Source organism: Chanodichthys erythropterus, chromosome 20, assembly GCF_024489055.1.
Source record: "Chanodichthys erythropterus isolate Z2021 chromosome 20, ASM2448905v1, whole genome shotgun sequence".
NCBI lineage: Eukaryota > Metazoa > Chordata > Actinopteri > Cypriniformes > Xenocyprididae > Chanodichthys > Chanodichthys erythropterus.
The window spans coordinates 15,465,939-15,493,170 of NC_090240.1; the positions used below are offsets into that span (position 1 = coordinate 15,465,939).

Consider the following 27,232-nt stretch of genomic DNA (forward strand, 5'->3'; position numbering starts at 1 on the left):
CTGTTTTTACTGTATCTTTGATCAAATAAACGCTAACTTGGTGAGCACATGAGATTTTATTTTAAGAAAGTAATACTTTTATTCAGCACGATCACATTAAATTGATCAAAAGTGACAGTATAGCCATTTATAACATTTCAAAAGGCTTCTTTTACACACAGTTAATGTACACTGCTCTGCTCGTTGAGTGTTTACGGTAGTCGCGCCTCTAGTCCTGAGTGCAGCTCGTAGTTTATTCACTCATTTCATCAGCGTGGGAACCGAGAAGACAGCTCTTTCCTCGTTTCGGAGTCGTTCCCGTACTTCATGTCAAGATTATGGGCTTTGATCTAGACCGTTTTGAGGGTTTTGTGGATCCGGACTTAATATGTAAACTGTGTGGGAAAGTTTTAGAGGATCCTCTCAGCACTCCGTGCGGACATGTCTTTTGCGCCGCGTGCGCGCTACAGTGGCTCTCCAAAGTCAACAGCTGCCCTGTCCTATGCCAAAAGATCACCACCAAAGAGCTGAACCACGTCCTGCCCCTAAAAAACCTAATTTCTAAGCTGGACATCAAGTGCGACCACCATAAACGAGGCTGCAGCCGGGTAATGAAGCTCCAGCATCTTTCAGAGCACGCGGAGATGTGCGACTTCTCTCCGGTCAGATGCAGGAATGAAGGATGCGACGCGGTGCTCAACCTGAAGGATGTGGATTCACACATGCGGGAGAGATGCGAGCACAGGCCGGTGGAGGTCTGTAAGAATGGATGTGGACTCGTGCTGACGCTCAAGGAGAGGTCGGAGGACCACAGCTGTCTCCAAGCACTTAAGACACGCAGCGGTCTCCTCCAAACCAAAGCGCTGAGTCTGGAGAAAGAGCTGAAGCGTCAGTCCCTGAGCTTCAGTAAGAGAGAGAAGTCTCTCCTCTCCAAACTCTCCGCGCTCCACTGCGAGCTGCACATCACAGCGCTCACATTTCAGAAGAAAATCACCGAGTACAAGAGCAGGATTGACGCGCTGTCAAACAGCTGGATGCCTCTCGATAAGGTCAGTGTTTCATGATATGGTGTGAATGGAGTGAACAATTAAAAAAGAAAGAAAAAAAAAAGACATCTAAAACTTGAAGTGAAAAAAGTGAAAGCCTGCTGTGAATTGAATTACTGATCAAGCTGAAACTTTGAATACTCATAAAAACGAGTTTATGAAACGTGTGACATGTTAATTGGATGGAAACAAAGATATTGTCCTAACATGAAGTGAACATTTTGACATTGAGGCCCTGGGACCTCTCAGAAGTGCAGTTTAATATTTGGAATCTGATGACAAGGCATATTAGTGTTTTGAGGCAAACAAAGAAAAGACTATTTCTTTTGAAATATGGAATAAAATAAAAAGCCATCTTTGGATTTACAGCATGTATGTACTATTAGCTAAAGACTAGTTAATGGCTTTCATATCATTTCTGAAAACAAATGTAAAGATAGCCTACAAGAGTATTTCCAAACTCTCCAAATGGCTGATAGAAATTGCAGTTAAAGGAATAGTTCACGCAAAAATTAATATTATCCTGTAATTTACTCCTAGGTGTATATCTTCTTTCAGTCGAACACATTTCACAACACAATCAGATTAATTAAATAATATCCTGGCTCTTCCCAGCTTTGTAATGGCATTGAATGGCATGCATATGGCTGTTGTCGGAACCCAGTGATTATGAAGTTTTAAAAATGGATATTTTTCTTACAAAAACCCATGAATTAACCCATATGGATTACTTTTATGATGGATGGATGCACTTTTTGGAGCTTCAAAAACTCGGTCTCTATTCAATGCCATTACAAAGCTGGGAAGAGCTAGGATATTAATAAAAAAACTAATAAAAATAAAAAAAACACCCATTTTTGGGTGAACTATTCCTTAATATATTGTATAAAGTTCTTCATTATATTATTAAAGTAAGCGATTACTGAGAAACACTGTTGAAAGTGGATCAGACCAAGCACCAAAACACACTTGTAGCCAATCAGCATTAGGGGGTGTGCATAGCATGTTTGTGAATTTGGAGGTGGAGCTATAAAGATAGGGGTGTGATCCTTTTGGGTCGGGGTGTGTTTGTTTTGGTGATTTGATATATCAACAGCATTTCTCAGAAATCGCTTACTGCATCTTTAATACTTGTCTCAAGTAGTTTTATTGTGTTCACTTGTTCACCCAAGAGCTACCACAAAAACATGAAGATGTTTCAGGTATTACGGAATGGGATATTGGGTGTATTTTATATACTCATAACTACATATTCCATTAAGTTTTATAATATTAGAATACCAAAATCTGCTTTTTACCTTAAAATATACTGATAACCAACATAATTAAATCGATGGTACAATAGAAAGAGTTCATCATCAGTGGCCTGTCCATAAAACATGACAAATACTCATATACAGACGTTCACAGGGTCATTCAAAGACAAAAGACCTATAGAGTAACACACAACACTAAAATAATGCGATAAACATGAACTAAATAACAGAAACTGCAACACGAAATACCCTAATGTACATTACTGATAACAAAAAAAAAGAAAATTATTTATATAAAATATAATCACATGTAATATGTCACACAGAGACCTCTGGTTTTTACTGCACTTTTTATTTTTTTATTTTTTTTGTAAAAATTACAAACATTGTTTACTGTGTATATATTAAGATTCTGCTGAAGATATTCTACTAAATAACTTCTGGAAGCCTCTGATTTTACTTCTCTCTACCCTCTCTTCACTAAAAACACTTCACTGCCGCCAAGCCAGCATTGTCAGTTCATTTTCATGTCAGTTTAAAGCATTTACACTTCATTTATCAAGATCTGAAGAGGGGGAAAAAAAAAAAACTTGAACATCTTCATTCTGTATTCAAATGCTTTGGCATAATTAGGTTGTCTCCCATCTTATGCAAGGAGTCTGATAGTGAGTGGATAGTCAGTGAAACCAACAAAATTAAGACATAAGTCTAATTGAGTTGACAGGAGGCATGTCTTGTGGACTTCAGGGACATAGTATGCCAACAAAAGAGTCCGTTCTTGTTCTTTCTGCTCGCTGTGGTTGAGTCAGACTCTAATCAAGAGCTCATGATGTTTGTCTCACTCAATGTGACAGATTTCCGCCTGCAGCTGCAGTTTCAGCGGGGGATGCCACTGCTAGGAATGTTTGATAGACAACTCACTTAAGTTCAGGTTTTTAAGGCTATCTTAAGTCTGTCATTCTTGAAAAGTCACAGGCCTCCCTTGATTGACCCATCTGCTTCATGACTGCTGATCAAACCCAGCTGCTGAGATGTTTTAATGTCTGTCATAAAGCAGTATTACAAATATGGATTTAACAGTTTTCCCTTCTACATAACAAATATTGCTGCAATTAAATATGCAATTAAATAGTTTTTAAATTTCAATTACCACACCCACTGCTAAAAAAAATCTCCTACCAGCCATAAAACTAACAGATATTTGTATTTTTGCCCTGATCTGAAGGAAAGAAGTGTGGTTTAGGGGTGGTTGATTATGATTTCACTTTTTTAGCTTTAGTTAGTGTGTAATGTTGCTGTTTGATCATAAACAACATCTGCAAAGTTACGACACTCAAAGTTCAATGCAAAGGGAGATATTTTCTTTTACAGAAATCGCTTTTTAAAGACTACAACAAACGGCTGGTAGGGACTACAACGAGCTTCTTCCTGTGTTAGTGACATCACTAACCCTAAAATTTGCATAAACCCCGCCCCCGAGAACACATAACAAAGGGGGTGGGGCCATGTTGGGTTGCTTTAGAGAAGAGGAAGAGTTGTAGTAGAGTGTTGTTGATCAATATCTTCTGCATTTAATGAAGAAATTCATACAAACATGCGCTGTTAATTTGACTCTTTTGTGGTTGAGGCAGTTGTTCATGGCTTGATAGGAAGTGAGGCCTATCAGCCTACCCAGGTGGGGTCTCACGTGACGCAATCCGTAATATCAGCAGGAACAAAGAGTAGAACCAGAAGAACAAACGTGATCTGTGTGGGGGCTTTTTGAACTCTCCAGACAGTCGGTACCTTAGAGTCTTGGCTTGACCAATGAGAAAGGTGCAACTGACCCTTTGCAAAGACCCGCCCCCCTTAGTTACTGTTGCTTTGCCCGACAAGCCATGGCGCTGTCACGCCACACGCAGTGAAAAATGTTTTTTTTTTAAGAAATTCGAACAATAAAAACCATTTTGTGGCTCTTTAATGTATTGTGACAGATTGCTGTAGCGCCTCAGCTCAAGCGGCTCGTGAACTGATCATCTCTATACTAGTTAATTTATAGCTTCAAATAAACATGAATGAACATCAGAAGGAATGTTGTTTAAAGACGTAAATACACACCATTTTTCAAGTTCAGGTCCACCGAGGCTAATCTTCTAACTCGTGACTGATTTGTCGGACAAAATGGCGGATTCGGCGTTATGATTGGTTAGATCGCTTGTCAATCAAACTCCCAGTGAAGGGTCAGTTCTCTGGTGTGGGATTTCCTTTGTTTGAAAGTGAGTTTATTTGCATGAGGGGAGTGAGTAGTAAGTTTGTGTCCATTTATACTCTGATAAACATAACAAACATACAATGGATCCTCTGAGATTGTGATGTCCACCAAAATGTTAGTCATTAAACAAGGAGTAATTTGATACTAAACACCACCTAGATGGAAACAATATCAAGAAGTATCATCACATGCATTTATAACACTTTACAATATACAAAAGAACAATATACAAACAGATATAATACACACAATGTACTGGGGAAATGCATGCTCATTCATTTAGACAAAGCTGTCAATGAATTAGTGGCAAAGATTCCATTTTTATAGACTGAATGTCTAATTATTGTGGCCTGTCTCCCTGATAAGACACTGTCTCCTAAGTGTCTTTGATCGCTCCAGATGCTACACCAGTTTGAACAATGTACGGCTGAACACCGTTACTGACAATCCTCATTTTGGCTGCATGAGATTCTCCAGCTTTGTTGTTGTTGAGCTGTTAAAGCTCCGCCCTCTTTTGGAAAGGGGGTGGGGAGCAGCAGCTCATTTGCATTTAAAGGGACACACACAAAAACGGCGTGTTTTTGCTCACACCCAAATAGGGGCAAATTTGACAAGGTATAATAAATGATTTTGAACTGAAAGTGTGGTAAACACCTGGCCATTCGTTCATAAATTATATTTAGACATTTATAATACCTTAGCTGTGATTTTGCCAGGTGTCTCTGAGGGTGTGATCTGTTTTCACTGCTTGATATATGAAAATACCCTGAATCTCATGTGGCGTTGCCATTTCATTAGGTAGCTAATGGAGAGAGCCCTGCTTCTTAGGGGAGAGATGGTTAGTATGGTCAGTGAAGCTGGGTTGAAACCTGCTGTAGCAGTCTGTTGCAGCATCTGAATTATGTCTTTTCTCTTTTCTGTTTCTCTCTTTCTTTCCTATCCCTCTATCCCAGGGAGAAGATACAAGGAGCCTCAAAGTCACCCTTCACAGAACATCAGGATCTCTTGGATTCAGTATCATCGGAGGAAGATTGTCTGAGGTAAGTTTACTGTGCAGAGAACTACCATGTATAATACAGTTTTTAATCATAATTTTCTTTATTCTGTAGAACATAAAAGTAGATATTTAGCAAACGTCCAAGATGCTTATTTAAATACGATGGAAATGAATGGGGCCCAGGGACTGTCAAGCACAAAAAAGCTTAAAGTATCATAAAAGTGGTCAATATGACTATATTTCAAGACTTCTGAAGTCATACAATAGCTTTGTGTGAGGAAATGCATGCAATTTAGGTCTTGTCTGGCTGATAATCTTTGAAAAGCATGCTATGGTCACCATTTACTTTGTATGGAAAAATAAATCCTCTTGGACACTCTGCTATAATGAACTAATTTTACATTGCAGTGAAAAAAGAAAGTTCTGAAATGCATGATACGTATTTATATTTTTATATAGGGGTGAATTCAGGTTGAATGGGAGACTTTTTTCCAGTCATCTCAATGGCAAAAAGTGTCCCAATCAACCTGAATTCACCCTATACTCTACTTAAATGACAGAAATAAAAAGATAATGCTATGAAATGCTTGTCTTTTAGCCATTTTTGCAGTCATTTCTAACTCAACCAAACCAACCCCTCTATTGTAAGAAAGAACAGCAACTAAGCCTCATGTATAAAGATAATTGCAGATTGCACAAATTGAGCTCCACACATTTCTCTCGAGTACACTGTGTGAAATGCGAGCGTGGGAGCCATTAAATTCTCACATAGATTGTGTCCAAGTGGAGAGGAGAGAGCAAGCTGTGGGTTTGGCTTTCACTCACATCACATTCTCTTCTCTAATCTAGTGGAGAATCGCCACAGGCTGTTTACCACCTGTTCATTTGTAATGGACAGCCATAGTTAACCTTTCTTCCATGCAAGTTTATCTTTGCTGTACATACATTTATGCATAGAGAGCGTGCCCTTGAGTCAGGCTCATGTTCCATTCAGAATTTAATTGAATGCCTTTTACATTTTAATTTAATTCCCTGAATGTTTTAATTTACGGAGCCAAACAACATGAAGGGGCGTACAAGATAAAAACAGAAAGAAAAGTCCTTGAACATTTTATTGGACTAATTAAAGTCTTCTGTTGTCTCAATTTAGTTGAATTACAATTCCAGAAATTCAATTTTCTTGACATTCCAATTAAATTTATTTCTGTTTTTTTTTTTGTTTTGTTTTTGCTTCGATGGCCAATATTTGAAGCCTCCCCATATATTTCTGTTGTAATTATGTAATGATGACAAAGCTGCTTGTTTTCAAACTTCTTTATTAACAGAAACTGAGTATTGATATATTAAATGAATGAGGTTTCAAGAACAGTAAGAAATAGGTATTTATTTTTAGTTATTATTGTTTTAAAAGTTTTTTTGTGTTTTTTTTTTTTTTTTTTTTTTACCAATAATAGTTTAGATAAGAACTATATATATATATACACACACACATTAACAATTTTTTTAATACAGATGTTTTTAAGCTATTCTGGCAATTTGCTCAGGCCCCCTAGTGGGTCCCTGCCCCTGATTGAGAGCCACTGTGGTAAAGGAAAGAATATCTACAATATATTGATTTCTTGAATTGACATGCAAATTGAATTTAAAGGGTTAATTCATACAAAAATGGAATTTCTGTCATTAATTACTCACCCTCATGTCGTTCCACACTCATAAGACCTTCATTCATCTTTAGAACACAAAATAAGATATTTTTGATGAAATATGAGAATTTTTTTTTAATCCCCCATAGAAAGCAACATAATTACCACATTCAAAGACAAGAAAAGTAATAAAGACATCATTAAAATAGTCAACATGACTACAGTGATTCAACCTTGAAGCAACAAGAAATCACATTGCTTTCTATGGGGGATAAAAAAAAATCTTAATTTGTGTGCCAAAGATGAATGAAGGTCTTACAAGTTTGGGACGACATGAAGGTGAGTAATTAAATTTCATTTTTCAGTGAACTAACCCTTTAAGCTATTGAATGCATTTTTGTATCCCCGCCCACAGACAGTTGGATCGACAGATTGGTTATTAACAGAACAGTTATTGTAAGAGTAGGATCACTGAAAATTATATTGTACTATGTCTACTCTTTAAACAGCATTATGGTGAAAATGGAACACTATGGCAAAAGTTTTCTTACCTGTACGTGACGTCATTTTGCTTTGGGTGGAACTAACAGAACGGCAGTTTCTTTCAATTTTACCCCTCTATTTGGCCTAAAACACTGTGTTCATGGTCATCCAGTTTGAAATGTTGCAGCCTTTAGCTGCTGTCTATGACACGTTGGATCCTCCACTGGAAACCAAAAGTATTTTACTCCCACTAAACTTTTCCACTTTAAAGTCTAGCACCCCGGAACAATACAAGTCGAGGCGTCAAGGCGGGGCTCGAGGGGTTTAGCCTTCCATATGATGATCTCAAGCCCCCCTGCAATGATCTGAACCCCCACCTCTGGGACAAGATTTAAACCCTAACACAATCTAAACCGAACGCGCTTTAACCTAATTATATTAATTGGTATTTAACCTAATTTGTTTCAGTATATGAGCAACTATATACTGGTTTTCTTGGAAATAAAGACTGTTTTCTGTGTCTGTGCAAGACTTCAATTCATTAGCCTCAGTGCAGCGTGGCGTGTCTCGTCTGATGTGTGACTCACTTAACAAAGTGCAGTAAACAGTAAAATGCTCTACAAACTAGTGTGTTTATTAGTACGTAAATAAATTAAAATCATTTGAAAACAAATACCAGTTTACAACACCCAGCAGCACAATGAACTGTTTTTGCACAGCTAAATAAAAACTGGAGAAAAAACTAGATCCTAGAACTGTGCTTTTGAAACTGCAGCGTCTGGTATTGCAGGAATATACAAAAACCGATTCCAAAAAAGTTGGGACACTGTACAAATTGTGAATAAAAAAGGAAAGCAATAATTTACAAATCTCATAAACTTATATTTTATTCACAATAGAATACAGATAACATATCAAATGCTGAAAGTGAGACATTTTGAAATGTCATGCCAAATATTGGCTCATTTTAGATTTAATGAGAGCTACACATTCCAAAAAAGTTGGGACAGGTAGCAATAAGAGGCCAGAAAAGTTAAATGTACATATAAGGATCAGCTGGAGGACCAAATTGCAACTTATTAGGTCAATTGGCAACATGATTGGGTATAAAAAGAGCCTCTCAGAGTGGCAGTGTCTCTAAGAAGTCAAGATGGGCAGAGGATCACCAATTCCCCCAATGCTGCGGCGAAAATAGTGGAGCAATATCAGAAAGGAGTTTCTCAGAGAAAAATTGCAAAGAATTTGAAGTTATCATCATCTACAGTGCATAATATCATCCAAAGATTCAGAGAATCTGGAACAATCTCTGTGCGTAAGGGTCAAGGCTGGAAAACCATACTGGATGCCTGTGATCTTCGGGCCCTTAGACGGCACTGCATCACATACAGGAATGCTACTGTAATGGAAATCACAACATGGGCTCAGGAATACTTCCAGAAAACATTGTTGTTGAACACAATCCACGGTGTCATTCGCCGTTGCCGGCTAAAACTCTACAGGTCAAAAAAGAAGCCATATCTAAACATGATCCAGAAGCGCAGGCGTTTTCTCTGGGCCAAGACTCATTTAAAATGGACTGTGGAAAAGTGGAAAACTGTTCTGTGGTCAGATGAATCAAAATTTGAAGTTCTTTTTGGAAAACTGGGACACCATATCATCCAGACTAAAGAGGACAATGACAACCCAAGTTGTTATCAGCGCTCAGTTCAGAAGCCTGCATCTCTGATGGTATTGGGTAGGGATCGACCGATATGCATTTTTCAGGGCCGATGCCGATACCGATTATTACAGATCAAGGAGACCGATAACCGATATTTTGAACCGATATGTGTCTAGTGTAAAAATGAAAATTAATGTCAAAATGAAGAATAAAAAGGCCTCTGACAAAGACTCTCTTTAAATTATTTTAACACATCTTTAATTCTGAGAACTGTTCATAATAACAACATTAATATTAATAATAACAACAAACATAAAAAGTAAAACTGCATAATGGTAATTCTGAATCTGTATGATAAATTATTTTGCAATCATTTTAGAATAAAGCAATATTTCTCCAAATATGCGCAATTTTTTTGACTAAGGGTGCTTTCACACTTGGTTCGATTGCCGGGACCGAACCTGAGTTCGATTACTCCCTCCTCCCCCTGCGCCCACTGGACTGTGTTCACATTATATTATTTGGGTCCGACCCGCAGTTCGTTTGCGTCATCAAACCAGAAGCTGTTTACTATGTTGCTTAGTAACGGTGGCACAGGAGAATGCGGCAAAATGCTTAACGTTGCTCTCCTCACTTTTATATTTTTGTTTTTGAACCGTTGGTTTTGTTAATAACGGCTCTTGCGTCTGTCTGCCGCGAATGTGGAATGCTGAAGGCGAGCAGAAATGAGAAAAGCTACGCTACAGCTCTCTGTTTGCAGCACGTCAGTCACTCTCGTTGGGAAAGTGTGAAACACACACACAAACACACATTTTTATCAAATTATACGGCATTAATAGCGGTTCACTTCCGCAATTTGGTACGTTTGCATTCATATCAGAAGCGAACCGCACCGGAGTTCACTTGAACCGCACCCCAGACCACCCTTTTTAAGTGGACTCAGGTACGGTTCGCGGGTGCGCACCCGAGTTCAGAAGACCGCGTTCACATCATCCAAACGTACCGAACTCTGACGTCAATCGAACCCGGGTGCGCACCAAAAGTGCTAATGTGAAAGCACTCTAAGAGCCCTAACGGAACGGACGCTGTTCAGTGAAGCTATGTGAACACCACAAAAAAAAAAAACACAGCAGACGTGAGTGAATTCATTCGTGTTGATAATCTATTCACAATATAACGTTAAGTTGGCCGAATGGTGAGTGAAGTAGGTTTTAGTTTCACTATCTCAGCACTGATGTGATGATCCGTTAAGCGTTTCTCAACCAGGGGTCCGCGGACCCCTAGTGGTCCTTGACATAAAGCCAGGGGGTCCTTATAAAATATCTGAATATGAATTTTTGTATATATTGACATTTGACATGTTCCCATAAAAGAAGAAGTTAATATATGTATAATATAACTGACTATATGACTAAATATAGGACAAATTAACTAAAGTAGTAGTAAATTATAGTCTATAAATCGATTATATTTAGGTGTTTTGGACCTTCAGTGTAGTGATTTATTGCAACTTCAGGAACGTTTACTGCATTCTTACCTTCGAGAGATAACTTATTGATGTGTGATGATGATCACTGAAGCAGCTCCTGTGCTTTCGGTGTGAGAGTGGAACATTTTCCAGCTGCGCCAGCCGTATTGATTGGCCAGGCTCGTGACTCCCAACAAATCAGACGGACGATGGGCGGGGCTTAGTCTAGGCCACAGAGCGGTGCGCTCTGACTGAGGTGGCTGGATCAGTGCCAGATCGCGCATTTCAAAATAAAATGGTTTTATCGGCAAATCGGTTTTGAAAATGGCCGATGCCGATAACAAGAAAAATGCTTAATATCGGCGCCGATAATCGGTCGACCTCTAGTATTGGGTTGCATGAGTGCATGTGGCATGGGCAGCTTACACATCTGGAAAGGCACCATCAATGCTGAAAGGTATATCCAAGTTCTAGAACAACATATGCTCCCATCCAGACGTCGTCTCTTTCAGGGAAGACCTTGCATTTTCCAACATGACAATGCCAGACCACATACTGCATCAATTACAACATCATGGCTGCGTAGAAGAAGGATCCGGGTACTGAAATGGCCAGCCTGCAGTCAAGTCAAGTCAAATTTATTTATATAGCGCTTTTTACAATTGGTAATTGTTTCAAAGCAGCTTTACATATTAGAAGCACAGAAAAAGAGAAGTTGTTAAAAATGAGATGTACAAGCAGGCGTGGTAATATGTAACATATACAAGATGGTGCTACATTAAGCCAATGTCGGCTGACTCCCAGGGGTGGAAAAAAACCCCTAGGAGAAAAACCCAGCGTGTTAGCACTGGGAAAAAAGTCCTAGGAGGGAAAAAACCCCTTGGAAGATATATATAATATATGTAAATGGATATGGAGATCAAAATCTGAATTATACATTTTTATTATAGAGATTAAAAATAGATTATATATAAATATATGTAAGCGGATACGGGGATTAAAAATCTGAATTATAGATGCAGCCAGAACTGGATCTGTAGGCCATTGTCTCCTGGGCTACGTTGTGGTCAGGTCCAGACACAGGTTCTCCATCTGATCTGGATACGGCCTGGATCCAGCACCCGGCAAACCTCAGGATAAGCAGAGAGACTGGTATTAGCGTAGATGCCATTCTTATTCTGATGTACAGGTGTATCTAGTGTTATAGGAAATGTTCTCGGTTCCGGACGACCTAATTATTGCAGCGTAACAATCCTTTAACGGATTTGAAAAATGTTAATGTATTGATAATGTGTTATGTGTATGCAAGAGCAAAGAGATGTGTTTTTAGTCTAGCTTTAAACTGACAGAGTGTGTCTGCTTCCCGAACAATGCTAGGAAGATTGTTCCAGAGTTTAGGTGCTGAATAGGAAAAGGATCTGCCGCCTTCAGTTGATTTTGATATTCTGGGTATTATCAACTGGCCTGAATTCTGAGATCGCAATAAACGTGAAGGACTATAATGCACCAAGAGCTCGCTTAGATACTGGGGAGCTAAACCATTTAGAGCTTTATAAGTAAGTAGCAAGATTTTAAAATCTATACGATGTTTAATAGGGAGCCAATGTAATGTTGACAGAACTGGGCTAATATGGTCATACTTTCTGGTTCTAGTAAGAACTCTAGCTGCCGCATTTTGAACCAACTGTAGTTTGTTTAAAAGCCGAGCAGAACAACCACCCAGTAGAGCGTTACAATAATCTAGTCTTGAGGTCATGAATGCATGAACCAACTGTTCCGCATTTGTCATTGAGAGCATATGTCGTAATTTAGATATATTTTTTAGATGGAAGAAGGCGGTTTTACAGATACTAGAAACATGACTTTCAAATGAAAGATTGGTATCAAAGAGCACACCCAGGTTCCTAACTGAGGACGAAGATTTAATGGAGCACCCGTCAAGTGTTAGAGAGTATTCAAGGTTTTTTCGTGAAGAAGTTTTTGGTCCAAAGATTAGGATATCAGTTGTCCCAGATCTTTCACCCATAGAAAACATTTGGTGCATCATAAAGAGGAAGATGCGACAAAGAAGACCTAAGACAGTTGAGCAACTAGAAGCCTGAATTAGACAAGAATGGGACAACATTCCTATTCCTAAACTTGAGCAACTTGTCTCCTCAGTTCCCAGACGTTTGCAGACTGTTATAAAAAGAAGAGGGGATGCCACACAGTGGTAAACATGGTCTTGTCCCAACTTTTTTGAGATGTGTTGATGCCATGAAATTTAATATCAAGTTATTATTCCCTAAAAATGACATTTTCTCAGTTTAAACATTTGATATGTCATCTATGTTGTATTCTGAATAAAATATTAAAATTTGAAACTTCCACATCATTGAATTCTGTTTTTATTCACAATTTGTACAATGTCCCAACTTTTGTGGAATCGGGTTTGTAATATTGGGGAATATAATATTGACAATCTCCCACCCCCATATTTCCCTCTGAGAATTATAAGAGCCCCCGCTAGTCGAGCGTTCTGTCACCAGGACTGAGTCGACACCACTATGACTAAAAGTTTGCTAAAAAAGTATTTCCTACTAAAGCAAGATTGTAGGCATATAGCAGACTGGTGTGAGTGACCTTGCAAGTATTATTGAAAGTCCATTTTGCCAGCAGTGAAGTACCCCTTTATCTTGTCTAATTTTTAACATTTGCTTCTATCTAAGGAAGAAGAGGAGCATGAAGATTTCAGTGATGGGATCTATATATCCAAGATAGTGGACAACGGAGCAGCTGACAAGGCCGGACTGCATGTTCATGACAGGATCATTGAGGTTTGTCAGTGATGGGGATGAGTTGATTTTATGGGTGCAAAATATACTTTTAAATTGCAGGTCCTTTGCACAGTTTGTGAAGTTTTTAGACAGGATGAAGGCCAACATGCTGGATGCAATCAAACTCAAAAGGGTCACCAAGACAACCACTAGACAGATGAAAGCCAAAGGAGATAGACATCATACCGCTAGTCTGAGCTCCTCAACTGGTGCCAATGTTTTCACAGTCTGTCTGTTAGATTTGTCAGATCTAGTCAGACTAACAATGTTGGCGCCACTGTAGGTTGAATTCACACTGGGCAGATTCCTTTAAAAAGGGTGTTAGTCTGTTCATCCAGCAGTACTGTTTCAGCATCTAACAGGAACAAAATGTTTCATCTAACAAAAGAGAATGTGTTTGTAAGGGCACATAAAAAAGACAACACAACATTAAGATTTAGTAGCTTGAAAATATCAACAAAAGAGCAAACAAAACATCATCTTGTCCCTGAATGTATAAGAAAAACCCATGTTATACTCTTATACAAGCAGAGCAGAGCATGATGATTTATTTCTTGACTCACTTTGTCTCATGTGGGCTCTTTGCTGTCTGTCTAACGTGATGAACATAACAATGGCAGCAGAGCCTTTTGAAATCTGTGCATCACACTCGATTTGTTCCCCAAAGACTGCATGATACAACTGCTCGTTTCAAAGAGGAAGTCAGCCATGGAGCTTTTGTGGTGGTCTCAGGACTCCCCTTTATAAACTGAGAAGGTACAGTTGGTCCCGATTTGTCATTTCAATTCTGTGTGCTGTGTTTTATGTGAAATACAAAAAGAGAAATTATAATAATAAAATTAATTGATATGACATCTATGCTGTATTGCTGGGTTTCTGATGTCAGGATTGGATTTTCCATGAATAATGCATTTTGTTCTGTTACTCATACAAAGCTATTGTACGGTGCAATGAATACTTGCAATATAGCTCCTAATGTCAAATTCATGGTGCTTTTTAGTCATGAGCGTAATGGATATTATACTTTTATAGTTTGTTTATATACTTTTAGACTTTTATATGATTATTTTACACAAATGTATCAATTTCTATTTTAAATGTATACTTTTATTTATATTTAATATTACATTTTACACACATATACAGCCAAACCATAATTTATTCAGGCACTTTGAACATTTCATTCATTTATACAGTTTATTCACTATAGTTTAAAAAATGGTAATAAAATGTGATAAGATGTCAGAGTTGAAGAAACTGTGTCAGAAAAAAATAATCTTAATTATGTCAGATAACACTTAAGTAAAACATGGTCAGGTCAAAAATTTGGCTCCAAAATTTCATCAATTTTAATGGTAGTCCACTGTGTGAAGAATGTTTGGGTATAATATGTCACAGTTTACTTTATTTTATATCCTCACTTACATAAATGAACTATAGTGTCCTGCACCCACTACTAAAAATATATTAAAAAAATATCAAACACATCTGAATAATTTTTGGTATATATATATATGTATATATATATTAGGGTTGTCAATAGATTAACATTTTTAATCACGATTAATCGCACCCTTTTGTAAAAATTAAGCACAAAACTGTTTATTCTGCATAAGCTATTTTCCAGGTAAATTTAGCTGTCTTTCCTAGAAAAAAAAGCACTTGGAGACTCCAAAAGGACAGCAAAGAACCAAATTATATAAGGAGACCATATAATTCATAAATTATTCAACAACAACAACAAAAAAACACTACAGAACAGATCTTTTTTTTTTAGAATTTAGTGTACAGTATTGTGCAACAGCAAAGAGCTTGCTTAGAGCTTTTTAGAGCTTGTTTTTTAGACGTGTCAAGTTGCGATACCAAACAGGACCACATGGAGATGCCAAAAAAAACCTAAACCAACCACCTTTACCTGACTGCACATACCTACTGTACTACAGTACATAGATCCATTCAGAATTACTAAACAGCAGCATATACATGACAAATCAAAACATTATCCTGAATGTGTGTGGAATCAATGTAGGCCTAATGAATGTACTGAAATGTGTCTGTGCATAAATACAAAGAGCGATCAGTGCATCGAGAGCGCATCAATATAACGGACTCACACAGGCTTACTGTACGGCTCCTGTACGTCTTTCACAATCGTCTTTAACTTGATTACAATTAGTTTCCATCAAAACTTTACTAGCGAGAAGCTGGTTTGCTTTATCCAGCCTAGAAACTTAGTTTGCATTTCACCTGGCCATACAGCAGTGGGATGTTTTGATGTTCTGTTCAGTATGTATTTCTATATTTCTGTATTTCGCTCTTCAGAAATGATCAGAGAATATGACATCGTTTATGAAACGAAAACAATTTATGATGTATTTATGTGTAAATTTATGTAAAATGAATCACAATACGTTTATTGTTTGTAGTTCACATGCTTAATTCTTTGCTTCCATCTTTCAGTAAGGCTAATGGTTAGACCTCGAGATTAGCTTTGTGCGCAAACTAATAAAACTCATCTTTCCATTTGAAGGAAAATTATATAACATGATTAAATACTGTTTACTCATACACAGAATACAATACATTTATCTCTAATTTGACATAATATCAATGTACGTACCAAAGAAATGGAAAAAAGACTGAAAATTGCAGAAATGTGTTGATTTCTGCAGGGTCCCGAAAGCCCAAAGTTTTGGGATGTGTTTGTGTGAGGTCCCCTGGGACAGGGGAGGCAGGGAGGCAAGGGAGGCAGTGTCTCCTCAAAAAAACTGGATGAGAAAATAATTAATATTACTAAGATATAACAACGCAAATATTACAAAATGTGACACATCACAAAAAAAAGTGTACACATCACTTGTATTTATAAAGGAACACCGTTTAACAGCGGCACCTGCAGGTGAAGTTAAAGCGGGAGACGCGCCTCCTCTCACCTCATTGACTTTTAACTGAGCCCCCAAAGCGTGCGGTGGGTTTAGTGGGGGGTAATTGAGAATGTATGGGGGAAAGTCACATGAGAGGAAGCAGTGCTATGATTGGATATGATCGGTTTTGCTTGGATATGATTGGTTTGTGCGATAAATCCCGCCTTTTGTTTTCGTGCGCATTCTCGTAAGTAAGTAAGTAACTGTCACTTAGATATCACCACTTTACATCAAAATCAAACTTTAAATGGCCTGAAAACATGATGACTGTGGGGGGTTTTAGTGAGCAATCAGATGAATGCTGAAAATAAGTTGACTATTAAAAAGAAAAGCTGAACATCAGATCACAAATAATATATATACATATATATATATATATATATATATATATATATATATATATATATAGATATATAGATATATATAATTTAAATTGTTACTGCCTTTATTTATTATTTTGGAATAAATGTAAAAATGCATAAAAACACTAACTTGATGAGAAGTATACTTGGTTTTAATAAATAGAACATTACATATTGTAAAAATATATACATATACAATATATATACACAATATTTTATTATTTATCATATTATATTTTTTCACAAAATTGAAATTTTCAGCCATAAATTACTTTTGACTGAAAATGATGGCATACATCACAACACATTACTGTTTGTTTTGTGATTTTTAACTCATTCTTCTGGACAAAAAGTTTAAAAGTTGACAAGCAGAATTCTCGAACTGTCACAGAAAACCAAATGTTTACCTTTGCAAGGTATAAAAATGCATGTATATTCGAAAAATGTAGCGCTGACCTAATCTTTTTTGTTGAGCCCTGCTTAGCATTTGTTTGTTTGTTTCTCTGTTTTTAGAGTGTGGTAAAGCAGGAAAATCTTCATGCTGCAGTGACATTTAGATGCTTGTTTGTGGATGGATTACCTTAAGGCTTTTCTGCATATGCTAAAAGTCATACCCAGGTGATTCATATGCTGTAAGCATGTTTATGACTACCTGTAAATCTGGACAAACAAACTGTTGGAGTTAATATGCACAGGCAGGACAGCTGCGAGCATGTTTTATTCCTCCCTCAGGTTGTGGGGTTACGAAAGCATTCCTCCACTGGTGCTTTCATTAAGTGCATCGGTGTGTGGTGAAAGCTATCGCGGTGAGCCAATCCAGAGGTTAAGACCACCAGCTTGGGAGGTCAGTGTCAGCAGGACAGCAATGATATTTTAGCCTTCGATGTTTATAAAAGGTGCTTTGAACTTGCCTCTCACATTAGGGGGTCTGTTGCACCCTACAGGAAATCTAGGCTAGAAGGAGGCAATCTGGATCCAATGGGGTTTGAAAGAAATTGGAAATATTTTTGGAGGGAAATTATATTTGATCTTTTTTTTCTGAAGAAAATAATCATTCTCAAGGTTGTCTTTGAACTTGACAGAACCTAAAATGTGAAAGAGATTCTAAAGACAATCACTCCTTGTCAGAAAACCATCAGAGAAAGCCTGTGGTATCAAAAAGACACTGTCCTTATTACAGAGACAAGGATATGTCCTCGTTATGGGATTGTCTAATGTTTGTTTATGACCTGTGCGCTTCATTTTGTCTCATTTTCTCTCTCTTCATTTGAGAAACAGTGTTGAGCCAGAATTCTTTGATCTCGGTGTGCCGTGTTTATGCGAGTTAAACCCTGACACTGCCTTTCTCGACTTCAAATTTCCAACTGCTGCTTAGAATAATCGCAACACGTGGTCAATTAGATTAAAGATGCAGGGAAAAACATCAGAAAGGATCATGGAAAGATTAGAGGAATGAGGAAACAGGTCTCTGACAATGGTCACTGAGCCGAACGGAAGCTCAGTGAATGAATGTAATGCAAACGGTGTTGGGCCTTAGCACTGAAAGCTGTGTAGACCTCTGTATAGACTGTATGTTACATAAAGCAGTTGCAGTTATTTCTTATGAGCGGTCTTGCCACATAGTTCATTTTTGTTTTTTTACACAGTTCTTTTTATGTTTAAATATATATATATATATATATATATATATATATATATATATATATATATATATATATATATACACCGATCAGGCATAACATTATGACCACCTTCCTAATATTGTGTTGGTCCCCCTTTTGCTGCCAAAACAACCCTGACCCGTCGAGGCATGGACTCCTCTAGACCCCTGAAGGTGTGCTGTTGTATCTGACACAAGATGTTAGCAGCAGATCCTTTAAGTCCTGTAAGTTGTGAGGTGAATCCTCCATGGATCGGACTTGTTTGTTCAGCACATCCCACAGATGCTCGACTGGATTGAGATCTGGGGAATCTGGAGGCCAAGTCAACACATCAAACTCATTGTTGTGCTCCTCAAACCATTCCTGAACCATTTCTGCTTTGTGTCAGTAGCATTATCCTGCTGAAAGAGGCCACAGCCACCAGGGAATAATGTTTCCATGAAAGAGTGTACATGGTCTCAACAATGCTTAGGTAGGTGGTACGTGTCAAAGTAACATCCACATGGATGGCAGGACCCAAGGTTTCCCAGCAGAACATTGCCCAAAGCATCACACTGCCTCCGCCGGCTCGCCTTCTTCCCATAGTGCATCCTGGTGCCATGTGTTCCCCAGGTAAGAGACGCACACGCTCCCGGCCATCCACGTGATGTAAAAGAAAACATGATTCATCAGATCAGACCATCTTCTTCCATTGCTCCGTGGTCCAGTTCGGCAGTGGACAGGGGTCAGCTTGGGCACCCTGCAGCTATGCAGCTCCATACGCAACAAACTGATGCACTGTGTATTCTGACACCTTTCTATCAGAACCAGCATTAACTTCTTCAGCAATTTTGAGCTACAGGAGCTTGTACGTTGGATCGGACCACACGGGCCAGCCTTCGCTCCCCACGTGCATCAGTGATCCTCGACCTCCATGAACCTGTCGCCGGTTCTCCACTGTTCCTTCCTTGGAGCACTTTTGATAGATACTGACCACTGCAGACCGGGAACACCTACAAGAGCTGCAGTTTTGGAGATGCTCTGAAATCTTTGAAATAGAAATCTTTTATAACGATGTAAAGTCTGACACTTTTGATGAATCCAATGCATCCTTGTAGTCAAGTCAAGTCAAGTCACCTTTATTTATATAGCGCTTTTTACAATGCAGATTGTATCAAAGCAGCTTTACATTGATAACTGGTACATAATTTGGATGCACATCAGCTCTTAAATAATAGTGTCAATGCAGGAAGATCAGAAGCACTGTTGAATAAATGTCAAGAATACTATTGAATATCAAATGTCAAGTCAAATGTCAAGTGTCCCCAACTAAGCAAGCCAAAGGCGACAGCGGCAAGGAACCCAAACTCCATCAGGTGACATCAGGTGGCAAACAAATGGCAAATAGGTGTTAAAATGGAGAAAAAAAAACCTTGGGAGAAACCAGGCTTAGTCGGGGGGCCAGTTCTCCTCTGGCGAACAGTGCTTTGTTACGAATCAGGTTGCTATCATAAGTCTGATAGGATCGCAACATTCAAAGTATTTATTTCAGTTCCATCCAGTTGAGGATCGTATTCATCACGCCGGTAGGGACGGTCTGTTGAGGAACTGTGGCACTGACTGTCGTGTTGATGATGTCTTCACAGTGGATGAGTTGACTCGATTGTTGACTCTTTTATTGTAAAATAAAAGTATTGTTTCTTTTTTAAAAAAAAAAAACATAATAAAATCTTACGATGGTAGTGTATATTTTTAAAATAAAAGTTTGTCAATTAACATTTTCGTCAGTATGCTTGTTGATGATATTGAGTAAGTATCATGGAATTGTATCTGATGGTTGTGATCTAAGATTGTAATAAAATGATTGCTGCATCTGATGTTTTATGGCAGAACAATTCAAAGTTTGGACACATCAAGGGCATCAATTAGGTATGGCATTGTCTGGCGGCTGCCGTATACTGCCTGGTCAGGTCAACATTTAGTTCTCAGGAACTAAGTTCCTGTAACTAAGTTCCTATACCTACCTGGTGCAAAAGCACCTAATAGTGAAGAAAAGGCAATCAACATTCAACTTCCATTTCATGCTGACTTTAACACAAGCATTTACACTGTGATCAAACTCAAGAAGTTTGGTACTTTAGAGTCTGAATTGCATGACTTGACTATTACTACACAACTTAATAACCTTACACGGTAAAAAGGTTTTTAAAAGGTACATTTTGTGATTGGTTATGGTACATTTTTGGTGGTACCTTGCGGTGCAAATGAGTGCAAATGAATGAAACAGAATGGAAGGGTCTCGAAATTCAGTTTTAAAATATAATTTATATTCTGTAATTCTGTAATATTACATTATACATTTGCACATTCCTTTGATCGTAATGAGTGCACTTATGTCATAGAAATTTTATGCTAATATTTTATGATTTTAGCATTCTTGTATCAACATAGGTAATGGCAGCAGGCATTTTTAATGTAACATATAAGCTCCATATAATCCAAGTGCAGATCTCACCACACCAGACATTGGGAACAGATCACAGTCATGTGGTGCATTGTTGTTCATAAACACTTAAGACCAGATTTGTATTGGCTGTTTACCTACTTCATAAAACATTCCGATGGAATGAAGATCAGAATTGACATAAGATGATTAATGTGATATGTTAATCTCAAAACAACCATAAACAAAACCAGGGAGATGAGTTTTGCCATCAGTCAGCATTCACATGATCCAATGTATGTCTTCCAAGCAGTTTTATAAACATTCCTCTGTTGATTCATCAACAAATTATGCATGTGTTGTTTTGTGCTGTCATGTGGAAGAGATAATCTGATGTAAATGTTATGTGTCACTGGCCACATGTACAAGCAAAGTTTTAGGAGTGGCATCCCATTTAATGCCAGAGTGAGTTGTCTAAATTAGAGGTTGTTAACCTTTCTCGGGCTTTTGTGTTCATTTAAGACCCACAATTACAAAACCATGTAATATGCTACAGTATATTTACTATATAGGTTCAATTCTTTGCTCTGTATGTCTAAAGAATTGCAGTTACTTCCTAAAAAATCAGTCATTCTTTCACAGACTTAACAAAATTACATTTAAATTAAAATTAAACATTTGCACATGTTCACAAATATGCTCAGAAATCATGGATATGAAGATAAAAGTCTATGTTGGAACTGGTCAAATATAAACAGTAATTGAACTAAAATCAATTCAGCTGAAATTAACAGTAACACTTTACAATACGGTTCATTAGTTAACATTAGTTAACTACATTAGTTAACATGAACTAATAATGAACTGCACTTATACAGCATTTATTAATCTTTGTTAATGTTAATTTCAACATTTACTAATACATTATTAAAAGCTTGTTAACATTAGTTAATGCACTGTGAACTAACATGAACAAAGAATGAACAACTGTATTCTCATTAACTAACACTAACGAAGATTAGTAAATACAGTAACAAATGTATTGCTCATTGTTAGTTCATGTTAGTTAATCCATTAACTAATGTTTAACAAATTAACCGTATTGTAAAGTGTTACCAAATTAACTTATATATTGCCTTCACAAATTTACTATGGTAACCAAATTTTTTGTCAAAAATGCCATAATTCTTAAACTGGAACACATATACACATTTTTTTTTATAAATTAGTAACAATAACAGCAGTAATTAAAGTTGGCAGAAGCTATGGAAGATATTAGTAATGAATGACAAAAAAAAAAAAAATTGTCAAGAAAATCAAAGCACATACGTTTGTGAACAAAGTATATATGAACAGAAATAATTGCATATCATTAAAATGTCTTAACCCAATACTTTGAGAAACATTTCCCTCGATTATTGTTCTGTATTTGTATAAAATACATTTGGATGATTCACATAATGTTTAATATGTAACCACTGCAAAACTTTATACCTAAAAAAACTTGTTGGTATGATGGTTATTTTAGACATGCGTTTATAAGGCCAGAACTGTAGGCTTGGCAAGCACACTTTGAATAATTTGGCACAGAGAAGCTCTTGTGCTCCTCAGATTTGACTGCTTGTGCCTCTCAGAGAGAGTTTGAATAAAAAGCATCATACTGTAGTGCATTGGGCAGGCAGCCATTAATTTGCATTAGTGTGTGTGTGCATGAGTTCAAATGTCACATGCCTTCATTGCTTCTGGTTGGACTACTCAAATAGTTATATTAAGCCATTGCTTTAATCACATAATCCTGTTTTAAGTCATTTTTTGTCTTTGCTTTATAAATAACATTGCCAAGGATGCAACAATCTAAGTGTGTCAGTAAGGTGTCACTGATTGCACAGACATTATGGAATCAGGGATCAGCGCCATTCTGAAATGAACAGAGAATTCCTTTGAAATTCATGATTTTGAACTGAGCTCGGAAACAGAAAACAGATCTGTGCTTCAAATATGCATTATTTTTTATTTCAGTTTTTACCCATAAAATTGTTATCATACAACATATAGGATATTTCCAAAAATGATATTTTAGATGATATACTGTAGATGGAACGAACTAACATAGAACTATGGAACACAAAATATATTTATAATTTGAATAAATAAATAATTCCAGCTGAACCTGGTTTAGAACAAGAGATGTTCCTCATATGAGTGGTAACACATTCTTTGAGTGCATCCTGAAAGGTGACTGTAATAAATCTGTTTTCTTTGGATAAATAGAGGTATGAAGAGGTATGAATGACCACTGTATAGATCGCCCATTTACAGGTTCAAGAGGACAGAATTTTCTCTGCATTTACCTCCTGTGAAATGTGACTCTGGCCTTAAGTTCAAGTCTGCTTTTTTTGGCATCTTTTGTTCTCTTGTGGAAAGGAGGCTGAACTGCTCTTTTGTATAGTTGTTTATTCCCATTGTTCCTTTCTGCCCATTTTAAAACTCAAAAGCATGAATAGTCTCAAAGGAATCAGGGTTGCCAGGTCTGCGTTACAAAACTAGCCGAGTGGCCAATCAAAAATAGCCCAAAAGTAGCCCATTGACCATATTCTAAATATCAAAACTCAAAATATGCCATTCCCATACCTAAATACATACTGTACAGTCACTGATATGCAAATTGAAAACCATTATATCGTAGGTAAGCAATAAGGTACTCGAGGCTGTGCTGTATAGTGAATAAGTCACGGCTGAAGGGCCTTGACTGCCGTGACTTATTCACGATACAGCACAGCCTCGAGTACCTTATTGCTTTTATAAACCGGTTACCACACAATACAAATATTAATGCCTAAAATATGTATCAATGCAACTTTCATGAAGTAAAGTCATACTAAAAGTCTTCCTTCCGCCAGAAAATATAGTCCCTGACCCTGAACAGCAACAGAAGTTACATTATTACGCCATTAGATGGCAGCAAATACTGTCTTTATGAGTGTGTCAGTCAGTAGTGAAGACTTTTACATTGAAAAGACTGAATTGTTGTGAACACGGAACTGACAAATGCTTTGACTAGCGCTGTTAGTCACGGGAAAACCCCTTAACTGTTAAAAGGACAAGATAATACATCATTTAAACAGATTTTTTATTATGAACATATGACTGACCTGAAGGAAAATGCTAAATCCGAATGCAGGTAATAAACTCACTCACTCGATCTCTTTCTAGTAATAGTCTTTCCGCAGCAATAGTTTAAACGTAGCCCAATTCCACCTGGACACCATAGACTTGGGAAACCTAAAAGGAAATACCTTCTTTTGAATTCTATGAATGTGTTATTTTTATAGGAGCACTGAACTGAAAGGCAAAGCAAACCATTACAGTGCTTCACTGCAAGTCATTTCAAGTAATAAAGCCATGTTTTCGTGGCTTAATAAAAACATGCAGCACCTCTTTTCCTTCTTACAGCTTGTAAAGTCATCTTATATAATTAGCCAGAAAACAGACTAGACCTGTTTAACTACAGCATTATCTGAATTCACCGGTGTTGACAAATGCTGACTAGAGCGCAATGCACAGTCTGGCTGTGCATGTGATGTACGTTCAGTATTACATTAAAAGAGTAAAAAAATCATCATTTACTTTCCATTATGTTGTTCCAAACCGGTATGACTATTTTTGTCTGTCATCGATTTCCTGATCCGTAAACAGCAGTCTATGAATCTGAGGAGAACAAAGTTGAACACAGAGTCTGATGCTCCTTCATTCATGACAGTTACCACTAGAGGCCTTGTAAAATCGTTGTGATTTCAAAATCTTTATGTGGATTCAGGTGTCCTGCATTAATTCTTAAACCATGTGCCATGTCTAAACAAATCTTTATAAACACAACTCAGGCTCATTGGAAAAATGTTGCAAAATTATATTTCATTTCTTGACAGTTTCAAAGTGAAATGTCCAGGGAGTGGTGCTAAAAGTGTGTTCAGTTTTATCTGAAAAGATGAAAGTGAATCTGGTTTTATTACATTGGTTGTTGTACGTAATGCGGCAGTTCGGGAAGCTAAAGGTTTAGCGGCGCTAAAAGGTTAATGCTCTATCGTGTTTGAAAATAACGTACCACCTACACGAAACCCTAAACATATATAGTGGTAACAACAGCAAACGTGAGATTAAAAACACATTTGCTAAAGCAGCCATGCCATTTTATCGTTTTTTATCGTAACCCGTGTTTTATGGAGCTCATATTGAGGTCAAAACATTGTGCAAGAAACTGCGTGAAAATGAGCCTTCATTAATCGAAAATCTGCCTCTTTTATCATAATTAAGGTATAAAGTAATACAAGTTATTGGTGTTTTACTGCCTCTAGTGCTCATTTCAGCTGGAAACTGCAGTGATTTGTATGTATATGTGTATGTTTTGCCCATTCATGTGATGCCTGAATATAAAATTGAAAATAATTTGGACCGACTCTTAAAGCGATTGTATATGATTTATTTTTCTTATTGTCTGCCTTTTTTGACATCCCGAACTGCTGCTTTTCATTTGCTGGAGATAATATAACAAAAGTAGAATTAGCATTTGAAATGTTGCCGTGATAAACCAGACAGACAATTACAAAGAGCAGAATGTTATAACACCTCAGTTTGGTTAGCTGTCAGTGTTTGAACAGTTGTTGTTGTTTTATTGTTTCATAAGCTCCATGTTTCATTTCTATAAATATTCATACTTAATTCCTCAAGGCAACTATGTAACATACCACATTTAAAAGCAGCTCGAGTCCTGACCCCCAAAGGCTTGATGGGATTATTTGTGGTTGTTTTTGTACAAGTTGTCCTAAAATTGCACAAGGTGTCGGTGTGGCAAGTGCTTTCATGTCAAGATGTTAAAAACAGGTTTACTGGCTTGTCTTCTGTGGAAATCCTGAGCGAGTGCAGTGCGACTGTGTAATTATGATAATTGTGTTGATGTGACAAGAGAGTATCTTGTGGTGGGGGAGAAAGTGATTGTGGAGAGTGCATCCTTTGCAAGAAAGAAAAGTCACTGTTTGAATCATGATTCATTTGGATAAAAGCAATAAACCATGAGAGCACAAGTGTTACAATGACACAGTTAAGAGTATACGGCAAAACTGGTTACGTAATGTGTTTATATTTACACATACATTTATTGGTTCATGCATTACTTGGGAATAAAACCCATGACATTGGCGTTGCTTGCGCCATGTGTGCTACTGTTCGAATTAATAGTGACTATTGCACAGCCTTGAGTTATGTTGTTTGTGTAAAATGGCCAATGGCAGAAAACAGTGTTCAATAAACAACAAATATATATTTTTTTAATGAATTATAGGCTAATAACCAAAATAAGCCATTCACAACTTAAATAGCTCAACTTTAATTGATAATGACTTTGATGCACAGATACACAATTGGGTGTCAGTAAGATTTTTTATTTTAAAAAAGAAATAAATACTTTCATTCATCAAGGACAAATTTAATTGATCAAAATTGACAGTAAAAAATGTATAATGTAACAAAAGATTTTTATTTCGAATAACTTTCTAAAATGTTCTATTCATCAAAAAATCCTGAAGGGGAAAAAAGGTATCCCTCTTTCCAAAGAAATAAAATAATAGTATTAGCAGTTGTTTTCAAAAACTTTTTGCCTTAAATATATATATTTTTTTAAATTAAATAAATACAATGATGATAAAAACGAAGTGAAACTTTTAAATATTACATTAAAACCGCCAGTAGGTGGCGGTAAGTCACTGTTTTTATGAGTGAATCATCGAGTCATTCATTCATATGCTGCGTTCACACTGAACGCGGGTGTCAAATTCGCGCCAGATGCGTCTAGTTGGGCGCTTGAACATTTTGAAGTCAGACGCTTCAGACGCGCATAAAATTCGCTCAATTCATGCATCTAAACAAAGTGTGTTCAAACGCGAATTCGCGTCATGGGAGGGGCTTTCATCTCTTTCTGCACAGATCCTCTGAATAAACACATAATCTCGTCAGTTGGAAACCTGTAGCGGCAATTTAACACTGTTATGCCGGCCGACTTTTGCTAGCTAGCAGGTGGTCTAGTATCAACGGCTAAAATCATGCAAAACGTTTTACAACTAACCAGATTGTCCGATTTCTTCACTTATTCTCTTCCAAGCAAGGTCCTTTTTATTCCTGTCTCGATAAAAATATAATGACACATCATAGAGCTCAGGGTGGCCACACACACAGCGACTATTATCTTTGTTCTGGTCTCCACCACTGATCACA

At 37.3% G+C, this 27,232-nt stretch overlaps 1 protein-coding gene across 2 annotated transcripts in view; it reads left to right on the top strand.

The window, feature by feature from the left end:
* The first annotated feature begins 317 nt into the window (after nucleotides 1–317).
* Nucleotides 318–27,232, top strand: part of pdzrn3a (PDZ domain containing RING finger 3a) — a 54,848-nt gene continuing 27,933 nt past the window's right edge. For both annotated transcript variants that reach the window (XM_067370959.1, XM_067370960.1), the window contains exons 1-3: nucleotides 318–1,028; nucleotides 5,486–5,572; nucleotides 13,492–13,599. In XM_067370959.1, the coding sequence (XP_067227060.1) occupies nucleotides 318–1,028; nucleotides 5,486–5,572; nucleotides 13,492–13,599 (906 nt within the window). The remainder of the gene's footprint in view (nucleotides 1,029–5,485; nucleotides 5,573–13,491; nucleotides 13,600–27,232) is intronic.